Source organism: Calypte anna, chromosome 4 (genome assembly GCF_003957555.1).
Source record: "Calypte anna isolate BGI_N300 chromosome 4, bCalAnn1_v1.p, whole genome shotgun sequence".
Taxonomy (NCBI): Eukaryota; Metazoa; Chordata; class Aves; order Apodiformes; family Trochilidae; genus Calypte; species Calypte anna.
In genome coordinates this window covers 3,588,224-3,604,308 of record NC_044247.1, presented here as the reverse complement: position 1 = coordinate 3,604,308, position 16,085 = coordinate 3,588,224, and the positions used below count along the sequence as shown (strand labels likewise).

Below are 16,085 nucleotides of genomic sequence, written 5' to 3'. Positions count from 1 at the left end.
TAATCTTTTTTGATCTAGACAGAGCTAAGTTATTTCCTCTGAAGTTACTCTGTTACATTATGCAGGATCCCTCTAAAATCTGTCAGGAAAATGATTTTTTCTTTTCTTGCAGGGAACCAGCTCTCTGATGTTCTTCAGCTCTTGGAAGTTGATCTATTTTGTTGACTCTTTATAATGAAGGACTGGAATCCACATGACAAATGAGTAAAATTCTCTGGTCTCAGCAAGGAGCCTGAAAAGATGCAGCGAAGGCAGAGTTCTAAGACCCCAGAGCAGCCTTCCCAGGTTCATCATAAAACTCAGACTGATCTCTCTGCATGGCGAAAAGGAGGGAGAACTGGCCCTGAAAAAAGTGTCCAGTATCATCAGTCTCCTAATAATCAAGAAAATGACACCAATCAAGGCTCCCTTGAGCAAGCTTTGAGCTACTTTAAGAAAGGTAAGAGCAGTTTTAAGGTTAGCTACCTAGGACTGAAAAGATAACACTAAATTGTCATGATCTAATTTCACCTGCTGATGTCTCTCTTTAATGCCTGAACATTATTAATAATATTAATACCTCTAATATTTCTTTAAGAACCTTTAAAAGTTTTCCCCCTTATCTTACTATGTAAAGAACCAAACAAATATAGGTAGGGACAGTTTGGAGAAATTTAAAATAATTCTTTTCCAGTTCAGAAGCTGTTTTACCCTTGTGTTTGTTTTTTTTCCTAGTTCAAGACCGTGTTTCACTGAAAAAGAACAATGTTCTGCAGGACCACTTGACTACTGTGGAGAGCATTGCCCTGCAGAGAGGGTTACCCCCTGAAGGAATTGATGTGTTGCTAAATGTGGCACTCAGTGGCAAATTTGGTAAAACATTTGTGGACTGCTAATGTGTCTTTTGTGAATGTCTCCTCCCCATCTAATCAAACCTTCAGTGTAAAATCAATCTTTCTGGCATGCTTTGGTGTAATTTCTGAGTTCAAGTTAAAAATAACCTTAGTTCTTGCTACAAATATTTTTTGAAAAGCTTATTTCCTTTGTTCAGCTCATAAGTGCAGGTCTCTGAAAGGCTTAAAGCGTGTCTTAGAATGCATTAGGTTGGAAGGGACCTTTAAAGGGCATTTAATTCAACCCCCCTGCAGTGACCAAGGATATCTTTAGCAAGAACAGGTTGCTCAGAGCCCCATCAAGCCAGACCTTGAATGTCCTCAGGGATAGGGCATCCATCACCTCTGATTAGGACTGTGAACTCCACCAGTGATCACTGCAGCCCAGGCTACCTCCAATCTTGCCATCTCATGAGCTTGCACTGGTGACCATCACGTCCAGTACTAACATCCCCTTGGTTAGGGCTGTCTATTTCCTGGCTTAATAAGTTATCATCAGTGTCCTCCAGGAGTCTCCTTGATTGCCTACAGCTGGCAAAGGCCATGTCACTTTTCCAGCAGATGATGGAGTGGTTGAAATCCTGCAGCAGGACAAGGACTTTCCTCTCCCTTCAACTGAAGAGGAGCACAGAGGATGCTTTCCCCATTATTGCGAGTAGTTTAGTGCTTTTCATGTTTGAATATTACCAGCTTATCTCCAGAACACTGGTCTTTGGCTATTTGGCTGGAAATTGTATGCTGGTTTGCTGAAGGAATTGGTCACCAGAAATTTGTGTCACTTTTTGGTTGTATTGGCAAGAGTCAAAAGATTATTGCAGTACTAAAATACTCAATATTCCGTTGTCTTTCTTAAGGTTGTAAATAAGTATATATCATAATTTTCTGAGGTATAGGTAAGTCCCTACTAGATTCTTGTGCACTATTACTATAAGTAATGAATCTCTGAATAGTCTTATCCAGAGGGAATTTTGACCTAAGCTGCAAAACCATTTCAAAGAACTTGGTACATGAGCACCATCTTATTTTAGCTTGTTTGCTTTCCAGCTGATACAGTGAATACTCGTTTACTGAAGAGCCTGGTTCCAGCCTCAGTAGTACCAGAAAGCTGTGTGGTTTCATCTGTATCTTGGCTCTGTGTCAGCAAATGCTCAGGCAACATACAGGTAACTTAGTAAATGTTTACAGCAGTTATATTTTCTGCATAAGAATAATGAGAACAAGCTGTTTTCAGGAGGCAAAAATGGTTTAAATGTACAAGGATCTCACATAGGATAGTGTTATTTATGAAGGCTGGCAGAGACACCCATTGCTGGAGCAGCAGTGGGAACAGAGGAACCCTTTTTCTGTGTGAGTAGAAATTTGCATCATTCCTGTGTGACTTGTGTCTCTGAATTCTTTAGGAATGTTTTCCCCCCAAACAGTTCTGTGAAATACTTCAGCCATATGAGACATTCTTCATCAACTTCAGCAGGCTGTCCCTTAGGTTTTGCACTTGGCTATGGCAACATGACTTAACATTAGCAAGTCCTTTTGTGTGCTCATGTAGCTTGCTCAGAGGTTTACATCATGGAACCATACGATCATTTAGGTTGGAAAAGACCTTTACAATCATGACTCCAGTGCTGCCAAGTCCACAAATAAACCATTTCTTTAAGCATCACACGTTTTTGGCAGAGAGGGTGACTGATCTGGTTCCCTGGGCAGGCTTCCCAAGTTCTTGATAACCTTTTCATTGGAGAAATTTTCCCAAATATCCAATTTAAACCTCTCCTGACACAACTTGAGGCCATTTCCACTTGTCCTATCGCTTGTTACTTGGGGAGAGAGAACAACACCCACCTTTTTACAACCTTCTTTCAGGTCTCCCCTGAGTCTTTTCTCCAGACTGTTTACTAATCCCATTTTCTTCAGCTGCTCCTCATAAGACTTGGCCCTTCACCAGCTTTGCTGCTGTATTTCAGACACACTCTAACACCTCAGTGTCTGTCTTCTTGTGAGGACCCCTCTGATCATATGAGTTAGCACCATAATTCAGAACTGAACTGCTTTTTCTCTTCTGATGTGGCAGTTGGTGCTCTTGGCAGGCTTCCACAGCTGAATTATCCCTGTTCATCTGTAGCCATCTGGTTGTCCTTCACAGTGAAATGTATCCTGAATGATTCTGTATCTTAAATTGTCTGGTGACTGGCCTGTCCTGGTTTTGTCCATCACTTAATGTAATATGGATTTTTTTCTTACCTGCAGCTGCTTTTCCTTAGGTGGCTGATCACAGTGTTTGACTTCATTGATCACAAGGAGCAGCTTCATGCCCTCTATGGTATCTTCTTTTCTTTCCTGCAAGATGAGAAGATGGTAAGGAGAGCTGAAGAATATATGGAATTGACAAAATAAACCTGAATGTTCAATAGCAGTATGCATATTAATGCTAGAGTTAGACTGGAGTAACTGTTGGTGAGAGACCATTTTCTGATGGCTGGAATTTTTTTTTTAATTTTTGCATTCTAAGATTGCTGGTAATTTAGATTCAGAAGCAGGGAAGTACTGTAGGATTGTTTTAATTTAAATTCTGTGATCTGGGTAGTTAACCATGTTTCTAAGAATTGCTATTCTGTGCCACAGAGGGACAGAATATTCTGTTTAAATTCTCAAGAGTGATTGTGATGGTACAGTCTCTCTGGTATTGCCTTTGATGTCAGACATCAGTGGGTGAAGTCTACTGTTCCCTGGGAGAAACTACTTTGGGAAAGAAGAAAAAAAAACTTTTAAAGCAACATTAAAAGTGAGAAATTAAATGCTGTTCTACTTATTTTAAAATGTAGCTTAAATTAGAATAAGCAATCAGAAGATTTCTGCTATATGGCAACTAAAATTTAGCTGCTGGAAAATTGAAGTATTTGGAGTCAGTGCATATTAATATGACCTTGGCAGTCATATTAAACAGATGAAAATTGTTAATATTTATTCAGCTTAGGATATTTTTGTGGTTAAGACTTTAAAAGTTCCCAAATTTGAGTTATTCTTACAAAGTTTTTAATGGTTTTAGGTTAACATTAATTATAATATTTTCATAAAAACAGACTTAAGTTCTTACTGTTTAACATTTTCAGGCATGATGGGTCAATTGAGAAGTGCACCAAAGTTGGTTTGAAACTAAGACCCTTACAGCCTCGCCTGTAGATAGAAGCTGTAATAAAATACTTTGATTCAATAATTCCTTTCTTTTTGAAAATGGAATTGTGCTTTCACTGTTGACTCCTGAAATATCTTTGTCATATTCTAAAAAAGCAAGATACAAGCTCACTGAATATCTTGATTACTACAGGGACTGCTTGTAATGCAGACAATATTTCTAAATAAAGTTGACATATGAGACACATCAAGAAGAATCTACTTCCTAAGGGGGAAAGCAATCAATGGAGATAGTGATAATTTAGGACAGCCAACTGAATGACATAGCATTAGCCTGTGAGGCCTGTATGTTGCTTTTATTAAATCCTTGTTAGCAGTCTGCACCAACAGGTTAAGTCATTGCTGCCTTTTCTTTTTAGTGCCCCTATGTCTGCCACCTGCTCTACTTGTTGACCAGGAAAGAAAGTGGTGAGTCTGTCCTGTTGTATGAGGTGGAACACCATATTGTTTCTTACTCTGTCTGCTGGCTTTGCCTTTACTTCAGTGGAGCTAAAACAGTGACTTAGCTGATATATTGCTTTAAAGGAAGCATGAGTGACAGTTCAGCCTGATACACATAACATTTTCTGAATTGGAAACGTGGATTATTTTAGGAATAAGACTGATTGGTGCTATTTGCTTTGTCATGACTTTCTATAATAAAAATTGTATTGCATTTTTACTTAAATGTCTGATATAGTGGCTTTGAAGTACATTATGTTCTCAATTATATTTCTAGTCAAGCCTTTTCGGATTAGGAGACTGCTTGACCTCCAATCAAAAATGGTGAGTTTATTTCAAATCCTGTAGAGTTTCAATTACAGTTAATAAAGTGCTTTGTAAGACTAATATCCTTACAAGATGGAGAAGAGTGACTAGTGTCTCAGGACAGGCTTAGTCTTGGAAATCTTTGTAGCATAAAGGCTTGACTATCTTGTATTTGCATCTCTAATCTTCATTGCTGTTTTGCAAGCACATGCAATGACATTAAGGAATATACATGTTCTGTGATTTGGTAAAAAGCTCTGAAGCCAGGGGCAGCTTAATTTATCTATTACTATCTTTAATTTTCTATTCGTCTTCCTATTTCAAGTGGTATCAAAAATGAGAAATATGATTGTAAAGGATCTTGCTCCATTTTTGGTAATAAAAAACCCCTACCTATAATATATTCTCGGGTTCTTTAGACAGCAGAAAACTATTTTTCATACTTTTGATTGTTAAACTGCTTTTTTAGAGTTATGATTATAGGAAGTTTCTGTCTTTAATCTCTTTCTTATGCTATTTCATGGCACAGTTTCTCTTTAATTTGCAGTTGTTCATCCATGGTTACTTTCTGATATGTAGCTTTAAAAGCTTTAGTTTTTTTTTTTTAATTGAGTTCTTTTGCTTCTAGCATATAATATTTAGTATCTATATTAAAGCATACCCCACATGTTTTTTTTTTCTTTTGTTCTGCTATTTGACAGGGAATGCAGCCTCATCTGCAGGCTCTGCTATCACTTTACAAACTCTTCTGTCCTGAGCAGGTGACCATAGCCCTTCCTGGGAAAACAAAGGTAGGGAATTAAATTTAATCCTTATGGAACCAGCAGTTACAATAGGATTTGTACTGAACTTTCCACTTAAGCTATGCATGATTTAGTGGTGAAAATTAATTTATATTTTGCATTGTGCTGCACAGTCATCTGGTGAAGAATTTACATTTTTGGCATGTACACAAGTGAAGTAAATAATAGCAGCTGAAACCCAAATACATCTTCATCTCTTTTTATGAACATACTGTGTAACTTGTGTAATAAAAGCTTGGTTACCTTAACCCAAACTGATGTGAATACTTTTGTGATGGTTTGACACTTGGTTAGGACTTAAAGACTGACTGCATCTGAAGTTAAAAAAAAAGTTTTGTGCAGAAATGGCATTGGGTTAATTTTTTTATTTTTGTTTTTAGCTGTAGTATCTATGTTAATTTGAGAATATGATTACTGACTGAATTGTTCTGTCTGGCAGATGTCACTGGTACCCAGCTTGGGAAGCTTTCCTAGTAACTTGCATAAGATTACCTTAATTGTGTTCTATTTTAATGTATACTTGGGGTTTACTTTATGAATTGATGATTCACCTGAGTTAGGATTATAAATCAAAGTGATTTCCTCTGAAAAAGAGGACAACATTTCAGAATGAAATAAAAGTGTAACTGTTGACAAAAGGTAACAAAATGTAGGGACGATGAGAGTCCTGGTCTGTGAAAACCTCACCTCTGGTTCTGTCAACCAGAGTTCAGTGTTCAGCACCAGAATAGAAACTGATCTTTCCCTCACTTTGTCTTAGTTTGGCTTTTTTCACAGATGTCTGATTTATATTTTCAGATTTACTTCAAGAATTCAGAGGGCCCATGGAAAGCAGCAATCAACACAATAAGGCAAAGAAACCAGGAAAAGTCTCCAGTATCCCAGGTGCTGTTTTTATGCACAGCTCAACCTCGGTCACGAAAAAGGGTAAGTTATAGTTCTAAGGTAGACTCTAGATGGTGCCAAGCAGCTGTTTTTATTATGAATATTGGTAAAATAATGGATTCAGGCTTTACTTCACCACTGGGAAGGGTTGAGTAGCTACACAGAAATGCAACATTTCCATTATTATCAAAAATCTGGGATACCTTTTTTTTGCAAAACAGTTTCTTCATGGGAATATTGGTCACAAGTGGACTTGATTGCATTAGAAACCAATTCATTGCTATTCATTTGTGTTTTCTACAGAAATGGAATACCCAGTTGATTATACCTGCAAGCAGTACAAACCAAAATAATTTAGAAGAGGACAAGGAACAGAACCATGTTGATTTGTACTGTATGAATGAGTCTTTTCCAGTGGAACAGCTGCAGACATTTTCTCAGCTCCTACAAAATATCCACCACCTAGAGGTGTGTTTCACAAGGGTCACAGTGAATGTTTTGAGAGATCAATGGTTGTTCCTCTGTGCCCTGTTTATATGTGAATAGAGTGTGGGCTCTCTTGTTCTGCCATAGCATCTAGTTGTACCTGAGGATGATGAATGAGTGCTGAAGATGGTCTACCTGATACTAAAAGAATTAGACAACTTTGATTCTCTGGCAATTAGCTGATGTAAATGCTAAATAACTTGTAAATTTTTAAAATTATTTCTCTTGCAGTTTCCTTCCCAGATGGGTTCAGTCCTAACAAACCCTTTATTGCTTCACTACATGAATTGCATCAAAGATGAATCTATCTACCTGAGGCTCTACTATTGGATGGGCCAGACTCTTCAGGAAGGTAGGAACTTAGTATTACCTTCTGTGGTAGAGGGGTAAAGGATATCTAAGTCTTTTCACCTTCCAGTAGTGATACTTTGCTATTCAGATTTATAGTCATAATCCCATAGCATTAAAGCAACTACTGGAGGAGAACTGAATTTTGTTTCTGATTGTGCTTATTCTTGTTGTGTTCATATTCAAATACAGTATTCTCTCCTGCTTAGAATGTACCTGGTGTGTGGCTGATAATAATAAATATGAAGAAGAATTCAAGGACTTCTTGGAAACTGTCTACAAGACAGAGTGTTTCCTGCAGGTAAGTTCCTGTTTTGTGGAAACCAAGTGTTTAATGAAGTCTTTCCTTAAAGTACTTTTGGGACTTACCTGTTTCCTGCAGTATCTCTGAGAAGTGACAATGTCTCAAGTAGTAAAATTACATGTTCCTGTAGTGAGTCAATATTCTGTAGATGGCCTGCTGGAAAGATAGAGAATGATAATTTGAGTGTCCTGGTGATTGTAGTGCAGAAAGGAGACGTAAGCCTCTCTCTTCAGGGTGAAGTGAGCATGGCAAGGTGCAGGCTCATGAGATGGATTTTTTCATCATCTATCATCTACTTGGGGGTTGGACTAGATGACCTTTTAAAGGTCCCTTCCAACTCAATGAATTCTATGATTCTACTTTGTAGGAGGGATTTTCTTCCTGTGAAGTGTTCCTATATAGAAGCCTCCCTCTCTGGGATGGCTGCTGCTGCCAATCACAGGTCCTTAGACTTCTGAGTTGGATCCCCCTCAGCAGCTTCTCTGGTGAGTGTTGCATATCCTTTTGGTGATACTTGACAGTGTCTGATATTAGAAATAGAATGTTTGTTCAGATATCATACTGCTTCCTCATTTATTTCAGAAACCAAGTCACATCTCTATGATCCCATGGCACAGCTCTTTTTCACATCCTCCCTTTACTTTAAGGTAATCCAGCTGAGTACAGCAGCTATTTATTCCTTTGTTTATAGTGCTATCTACACTTGTGTAGTGGTCTGAGGGATTGTATGGGGGATTTCTTTTGGTGGAGTCCTGTGCCCAAAATGAGTGTAAAATGCAAACTTACAAAGTAACTATTTGGAAATTAGAGTGGCTTTTAAGATGGTGTTCTTTTTTTTTAACTGGAATTAAATTGGGGCACTAGAAATAAAAAGAACTGATAATAGCATGGGACAATAGTTGGCTTGTTCTATTGCAATTTTAATTCAGTATTTGAAACCAGTGCGTCTCCAGGAAATTATGTAATGTATACATTCAGTTCAAGGAGATTTGCAATTTTCTACTGCTCTTGTGATCATGAGAGACTCTTTATCTTTCTTGTATATGTCAATTCTCATAACACTGTTTAGCATTATTCACTTATGTGAATTGTCATGAATCTATTTGCTTTTTGCCTCTTGCAGTGTAGTTTTCTTGAGAGCCTCAAAGAGCTGTTGCAGAACTGGTTAAATTGGCATGTGATTCATCTGGATTCAGAGTCTGACTCTCAAGTCCCTTCTTTGTAAGTTTGTTTGAAATTAATGCAATGCAGTGTTCTGTGCATTGTTTAGTGTATTTAGATACATATTCTAGCCTTATTACCTATCATAAAGACTGACTGGAAGGATATCTGTGCTGTAAGGTTTCTGCTGTATTGTAAGCTACCTTGTAAAACCTTTTATTTCTCTAAAAGTATTTGTGTTGACATTGAAAACTGAAGTGTCCAGAAGTTAAAATCCTTGTAACACTGCCAGCTGGGTCAAGTTTGCAGTCATTTTGGTAACAATATGTTACTGGATATATTGAAGACAAATGCATGTTTGCTGATGCTTCTGGGGCAGAAGGATAAACTTCAATTTTATTTTTTTTTTAACACTTTCTTTTTTACCATTTTCAAAGAGGTGTACCTACTACTGAGTATCATGTCATTGCTCAGGACTACCACCCTTTCTGAACTAGTGAATGTGGTGGCTGAACTGATTCACTTTGTTGGATGGATATCCACTGTTGCACTGCGCCTGGAAAACAATCCCACTTTCTTGCTCTACTTCATCCTGGATTTCTATGAGACCGTATGTAGCCCCTTCATTTTGGTTTTCAAAATCCCAGTACTCTAATTCTGTTTGCATTTTTTAAGCTAGAGCATGAAAACACCCTCTTCAATATATCTTGCAGAGCTTGATTAAATGCAAAATGTTTCAAACACTTTGTAGATTTACAGGTGATAACTCCTGCTTTTCATCCATAGGCAGAACTAAATATACAGTCAAAAAGTGATTGCTCTTAAGTCAGAGGTGGAAGGGGAACTAATAATATGATATAACATTCTTTTAATATCATATAATCATTAAAGGTGAAGATCTCATTATATCTGCAGAAATTTTAAAATGTCTTTTTTTTTTTAACTTGAAACTCAACCTCAGATTCTAAACATGAGTCTGATAATAAATCCATGCTTTACTGCCATATAATCTTTTCCTACAACAATGCTTTTCATGCATTTCCAGCAAGGTCAAATTTCTCAACTGGAAGAGATGTGCTGTCTGTTTGGTTTGCTGATACTAGGAACAAGGTCAGGTCTAGCACAATTCAAGCTATGTATGCCAGAATGCTCTAAAAGACCAGAAAAACAGCCTGCTGCTTTTTGACAGGCATCTTGGGTAGATTTGACCCAGCAAGGAATCATGTCAAAACATTTGGTATACCTAAATCATTGAATCAGATGCTGAGCTATGAACTGATGAATGTGTCTCATACTAAGAAGGAAACAAATGGAGTTGCTTCACCTGGCCTTTCCCTCCTAGGCTGAAGTTGATGGAACTGGCTGGAATGCAGTGTCATGCTCTCTTTTGCTCTTGTATGCTTTAGGGTTTATTGATGGCAGTGGTAAAATCTGGGTTTGCTTCATTCCTGCAGGTGTGTGACATGTATCTGAAGTACAATCTGCCTTTGTTAATTATGCCACCTGCTGGAGTTTTCTACCCAGCTCTTCTTAGCATGGATTCTGTCAGCTTGAATCAGCTCTGCTACATAATGTACAGGTACTACACATGGCACAGGGCTGGCTTCCCTTCTAGTCTTTTGGCAATGGAATTACTTTGTAAAATCTGAAATCTGCTTTTTCTTACTAGATGAACATTCCAGTTGTGCCCAGCTTTCACAATACAGAATTCTACAGCTATAGTTTCTAGTCTCTTTTTCCAGTCTGTTATCCAAAATAGCACGATTCTCAACTTTCCTAGTGTTATTCCATAGTATTATTTCTGAATCTGTGACTTGTGAAGGCATTAGTTCCCATGTTGTTTTGAAAGAACTTGTCAGCCAGCTCAAATCACTAGTAGTTAACCATAAAACTCCTCACTCTTATGCACTGACCACTAGACTTGAGCTTACTATTTTGTAATGTGCTGAGTAGGGAATCTTCTTCACTCACCTCCAACTCCGCTGATACTTGGGTTGCCCCATGCTACTTGCAGTCCCAAACCCATCACTGTTTTGAACTCTTTGCAGGATCCTAACAGCTACTGCTGTTCTTGGCCCTTATTTTGGTCCAGTGGTTGCATCTGAGTAGAAGCCAGTTTGCTGGTAGCTGGCATAGGGCTCTCTTAAGGAGTTTCTAGGGTAATTAACATGGCAGGATTGTCTCTGGAAGTTAGATCTAGTGCTTATTATATACAACACTATCAAATTGCATTACTTCCAGTCTTACTTATTCTACTTAATGAATGAAAGGGTCTTTTCTTAAAAACATACTGCATTTTTCTACTGATTTTAAGACTGAATTTGAATTCTTGGATATTGCTTGGATATTATGATTGTCCAGGGCAAACCAATTATATCTGAATCTTCTAGGAAATTAGTATTACTGGGTGTCTTCCTACTCCACGTGTAGAAGGTTGGGTGTGTGCTAAGTCATAAAGACCCTTTTGATTTCTTTTTGTGTCTGCTTTTTGCAAGTTTCATGAATCTCTCATGGAGTAATAAGCTGTTCTTAAGTGCAAATTTACACTTTCTCTTGTGTTTTTCAGGTATCGAACCAACTTGGTGGCTGCAAAAGAAAATGAGCTGAGTAAAAAGGTATTGTGGAAAAAAATTGCTATGTGATAGAACAGACTTTATGCAAAGGACTTGGGCTGAATAGAGTGGAGGTGTTCTGATGGCATTCTTCATGGTGTTCTTTTTTAAGGACAAGAGGGAGCACAAAAAGTGATCTGAGGATGCTAATTATTGATTGTTTTCTTGTCTTTAGAAAATGCTGCAATTCAAGTTCAACAAACAGACATACCAAGAGTACAACCAGTACATAACAGCTATGGTGGGTTGTCTGTGGACATCCAGTGCTTCCAGAAGGATATCATTCCACAAGGTCTTCATATGGAGGATGAACTGCTGAAGAAAACCAGAGAGCAGGAGTTCAAAACCAGCTTTAACATTGTCTACACCCAGCCATGATGGGCTATGCAGTCCTCTTTCTGCAGCAGGTAATGCTATGGGCCAACATTTGGACATTGGCAGCACCAGATGTTCTAATCTTGATAGTTTCTGTAGGGAAGTGATCTTGCAGTGTTGACTTGTAAGTCAACTGAGCTTTCCAAAGCTGATATGGCATTCTGGGTTTGTGTTGTATCAGTCACATGGTGTGAAACCATGAATGTGAATTTTAGATGTGAATAGCTAAAATAAAATAGCTAAATAATGAAATAAATTACTAATTCAGTAAAAATTTCCCAGTAGTTGCATCCTGCCCCAGAAATAAGGAGCATGACCTAAACATTTAAGCTCCAGAAAGACAAGAGATAGTAGGCATATTGACAGGCACCTCAGAACTTTAAGTAGTGGTTTCTGGCTTTTGCAGTAGCTTCTGTGGATGGCTTATTAAAAAGAAATACAAGTAGCTACTTCAAGTATAGAAGTAAGATAATATGGTGCTGTTTTGTATTGTCTTGTATGAGTTTTGCTAGTAAATCATCTTGAATTCTGGGTGTCATCATGTGTTCCATGCAGCTACTGAATAGTGGAGGAGCAGCTTGCCAGAGTTATTGTTCCAAGAATGTGCATGCTGCTCTGAGAAAATCAGGTTTTGTAAGCTCTTGAAGGGATGCACAAGGATGCCATTTTTGTTATGAGGAACACTGACAGGTTCTTACTGCTGATTAAACCCCAGGCTTTTCCTTCTGCTAGAGAAGGTTATTTTAATTTTTGTTTCAAACAGCTTAATTTCCTTATTTTTTTCATATCTTTTGTCTGGATCCTTTCCCATTTTGAGGCTTGTTTTTGGTAAAGAAAAACCCCAAAAAACTAAACAAACAGACCCCAACTAAACAAAACCAACCCAAAACCTAGTAGAGAATTTTTGCATTCTTTCTTCTGCAGAACCAAGAAATACATTTTGCTCAGCATTTATTGAAATCCTTTTTAAGGCAGGAAAAGCCAGCTGCATTTCCACTTTCTTAAGCATCTTCAGTGTTGAGCACTAGAGGGCAGTGCTTTGCAGCACACTCGGAGCAGCCAAGCAAGGAATCTAAATGTCAGTAGTTTTTCTTGCTCTTTAAGGTTTTTAAGAATTATCTACCTAATGTTTTGAAGAGACAGGTGTCACACTGTAGAGTGACAATAGTTAAAGCTGTAAATATTGGCTGTTGCTACCCAGTAGTGCTGCAGCACAGGGCAGAGTTACTTGACAGCTGTGAACACAGTATGGTATTGAAAAACCATTCTGAAGCATGATTAAAAATCTCTGATTCCTTTGCTCACCTGCAATATCTGACTTAGGAGGGAACTAACCAGAGGCTCAGCAACTCTGGACATACTTTTTATCTGACTTGATACTTGATATTTTTATCTGACTTGGTTTTATTCCCTCTCCTTAAGGCTTGGCCAGGTGATACAGCCTTCAACTTCAATTTAATTAAGGTAAGATTTCTTGTTTTACTCAAGTGAAAAACTGGAAGTTCCAGCAGCTGTGTAGAAAAGTCTGAGTTGATAATATTCACCAGTTCCACAAATGCACTATAAAATTTTGAAAGGAGACAATTCAACTGTAGACTTTGGTTCAATCTCTTAACAGACCAAACATAAGGACATCAACATCTGGGAAGTTATGTATTTAGGTATATGTGGGTGTCTGAGACTTTTCTATACTTCTTGAGACAGTGCATTATCATGACAACATTTGTTGTTCTCACAGGCTCCCTAGAGTTATATTTCTGTTATGAGTTAACTGTAATACTAAATTTCTCAGATGGATGTATAGTTATGTTACTCTTTCATAGCAATCTTCCCACTGAGCAAGGATGGTGGCAGTTTTTTTCCTTTCCTATATCACACTCTGCTTCATACATGGTCTGGAGGAATCACCATCAGTGATGGAAGGAAGGCTTTAATATCATGTTTATTTGGTTCCTGACATCTTCCACTGTTCACAGAACCATATAATAAATATAAAATATTTAAATATAAATATCACCATGCTGACTAAGGCATATCCTGAAGTGTCTCATCTACATGGTTTTTAAATCACTCCCAGGGATGACGACTCACCACCTCCCTGGGCAGCTTGTTTCCAGTGCTTGACTACTCTCTCAGTAAAGAAATGCTTCCTAATATCTTGTCTAAAACCTCCCCTGGTGGCAATTTCAGGGAATTTTGCTGCATTTTCAGGAAAATGCCTGTTGTTATTTAGTTTAAGAAAATACTTGATCCAATAGGCTTTGCTCTTGTTAGAACTAGGATTTATAAACATCCTAAGCATTAAAAAAGATAAGTTATTCGTCTTGTTCAAGCTAAGAATAATCTATAAGTGAATATAATCTATAAGTGTAATCTATAAGTGAAGAATTTGGGCATTTGAGGACAAGACACGACCTGTATACCTGTGGATACTGTACATACTGGGGTGGACATTGTCAAGTTATGGAAGATGATACTTGCAGACCTATTTAAAGGTAAAAGGCAAAAGCTATGTCCTGCACATCTGAACTATTCCTTTCTGTTGTTATAAGGGAAAGAGTGGAACTGGTATCTGGAAGATCTCTATGCCACAAGGTTTTAAAGGGCCCTGAAAGGGTCTTTATTGAAAGCAGTCATCAATCGTGTTTGCTCAGACCTCTCAAAGTAAGGCAGGAAATGTGCAGCATGACAGCTGAGACCTCACAGGCAAGCTTTTATTCATCTGGAAACAGGCGAAAGCACAAATACAGTAGACTGTGCCATTATTCTTCCTTCCTCAGAGGAAAGAAAGAGAGCAATTACCTAGGTCTGCATCTATTCCAGGAAATCAAAGACACAGAAGGAATGCTTAGGCTGGGTTGGTTGACTAACACTGAACTCCTTTAGTCCTTGCCTGAACTTCTCTGGTCTGAAGCTGCTGAGCCTTCATGTTATGTATCTGTGGATTATCCTTTGTGGAGAAACAAACATTTCCATCTCAAACTGCACATGAGCGTGTGTGCCTATTAATAAGTAATGTTGATTCTATCTGCTTTGACTTCCTCTACAGTAGGTAATGAGAAACAATGTGATCCCCCTTCCAGGATGCATATCTGTACTGGACTGCAGCACCTGATTCCCTGTTGTACCATGTATATATTGGTTTTTAGAGGCTGACCAAATGACCGTAACTGAATTTTAATTTCCATTATGAGCTTCCAAAAGAGACTTTTTGCTAATGCTGCTTATGATGTTCTTCTAACATGGCTGGAAAATTTGGTGCTCAGTTAATGGTTTGTTGATGATTTGAGCACTCAAACAATGTTGTCACCATCACATAATTTTCTATTGATAAGTACAAATTTAGCTTTCTTTTTTGTGTTTTTCTCTCTCTCTGTTTTTATTTTATACATGTACATATATGTAATTTATATTCTGCAAAATGTTTCCAAATGCCATTTTGAAGGAATTCTATCACAAAATGTATCTTCTGTGATTTTATTTTAACACTGAGTAGAAGTTGAGAGAAGCTGAACTCGGGTCTTGAATATTTTACTGTTCTAAAACAAACTGTAATCACTTGAAAGATGAGTCAGAGTGTACTGAATTTTGCATTGTGCATCTGTACTTTGATCCAGTAAAGGAATCAGTCCTGAGTGTGACTCCAGAACCACTAAGGATGTGTTTTTCTTCTTCCTCTCAAAATCAGACAAGCTTTAGCTTGAGTACCATTCTTCTCCATTCAAAGAGATGATCTGGTTAATATGCATGTATTTATATATTTATATGTGTATATATATTCTCTTCAGAGAATAAGAAAATCATTCACTAAAATTTACAGAGATCTGCTTAGATAAAGTACTGCCCCTTCTCAGCTGGCTGTGTTATTCCAGATAGTACAAGTGCTGTTTTGCTAAATTCTGTGGAGAGAAGCAGATCCTCAAAAATCCTGATTGTTTTCCCAACAGCAGGAACTCCACAAATTACAAATCCCTCCAAGTGTATATGTTTCAAGATGTGACCCTATCATAAAGTCAGTTATCTCCTTTAAGGCTTGTCTGTTGGCTAAGGGCTATCATAGAATTGTTTGGGCTGGAGCAGACTTTAATATCATCAAGTACAACTGCTAATCTAGCATGGCCAAATGCACCAGTTAACCATGTCCCTAAGTACCATATATAAATGTCTTTTAAATGCCTCTTAGAATGGTGACTCAAACACTTCCCTGGGTCAGCCTGGTCCAGTGCCTGACAACCCTTTATAGAAAGAAATTTTTCCTGATATCCAGTCTAAACCTCCACTGGCACAATTTGGTAGCAGTTCC

At 37.9% G+C, this 16,085-nt stretch overlaps 1 protein-coding gene across 1 annotated transcript; it reads left to right on the top strand.

The window, feature by feature from the left end:
- Positions 1–240: 240 nt before the first annotated feature.
- Positions 241–14,654, top strand: CENPI (centromere protein I). The gene is given in 22 exon segments (XM_030449128.1): positions 241–439; positions 715–852; positions 1,917–2,035; positions 3,117–3,224; positions 4,421–4,469; positions 4,780–4,826; positions 5,510–5,599; positions 6,410–6,538; positions 6,800–6,964; positions 7,214–7,334; positions 7,540–7,631; positions 8,002–8,119; positions 8,217–8,281; positions 8,758–8,855; positions 9,270–9,405; positions 10,250–10,374; positions 11,362–11,410; positions 11,583–11,670; positions 11,673–11,768; positions 11,771–11,814; positions 13,205–13,246; positions 14,335–14,654. Coding segments are annotated over 22 exon segments (2,178 nt in total). The 3' UTR covers positions 14,395–14,654.
- Positions 14,655–16,085: the final 1,431 nt, after the last annotated feature.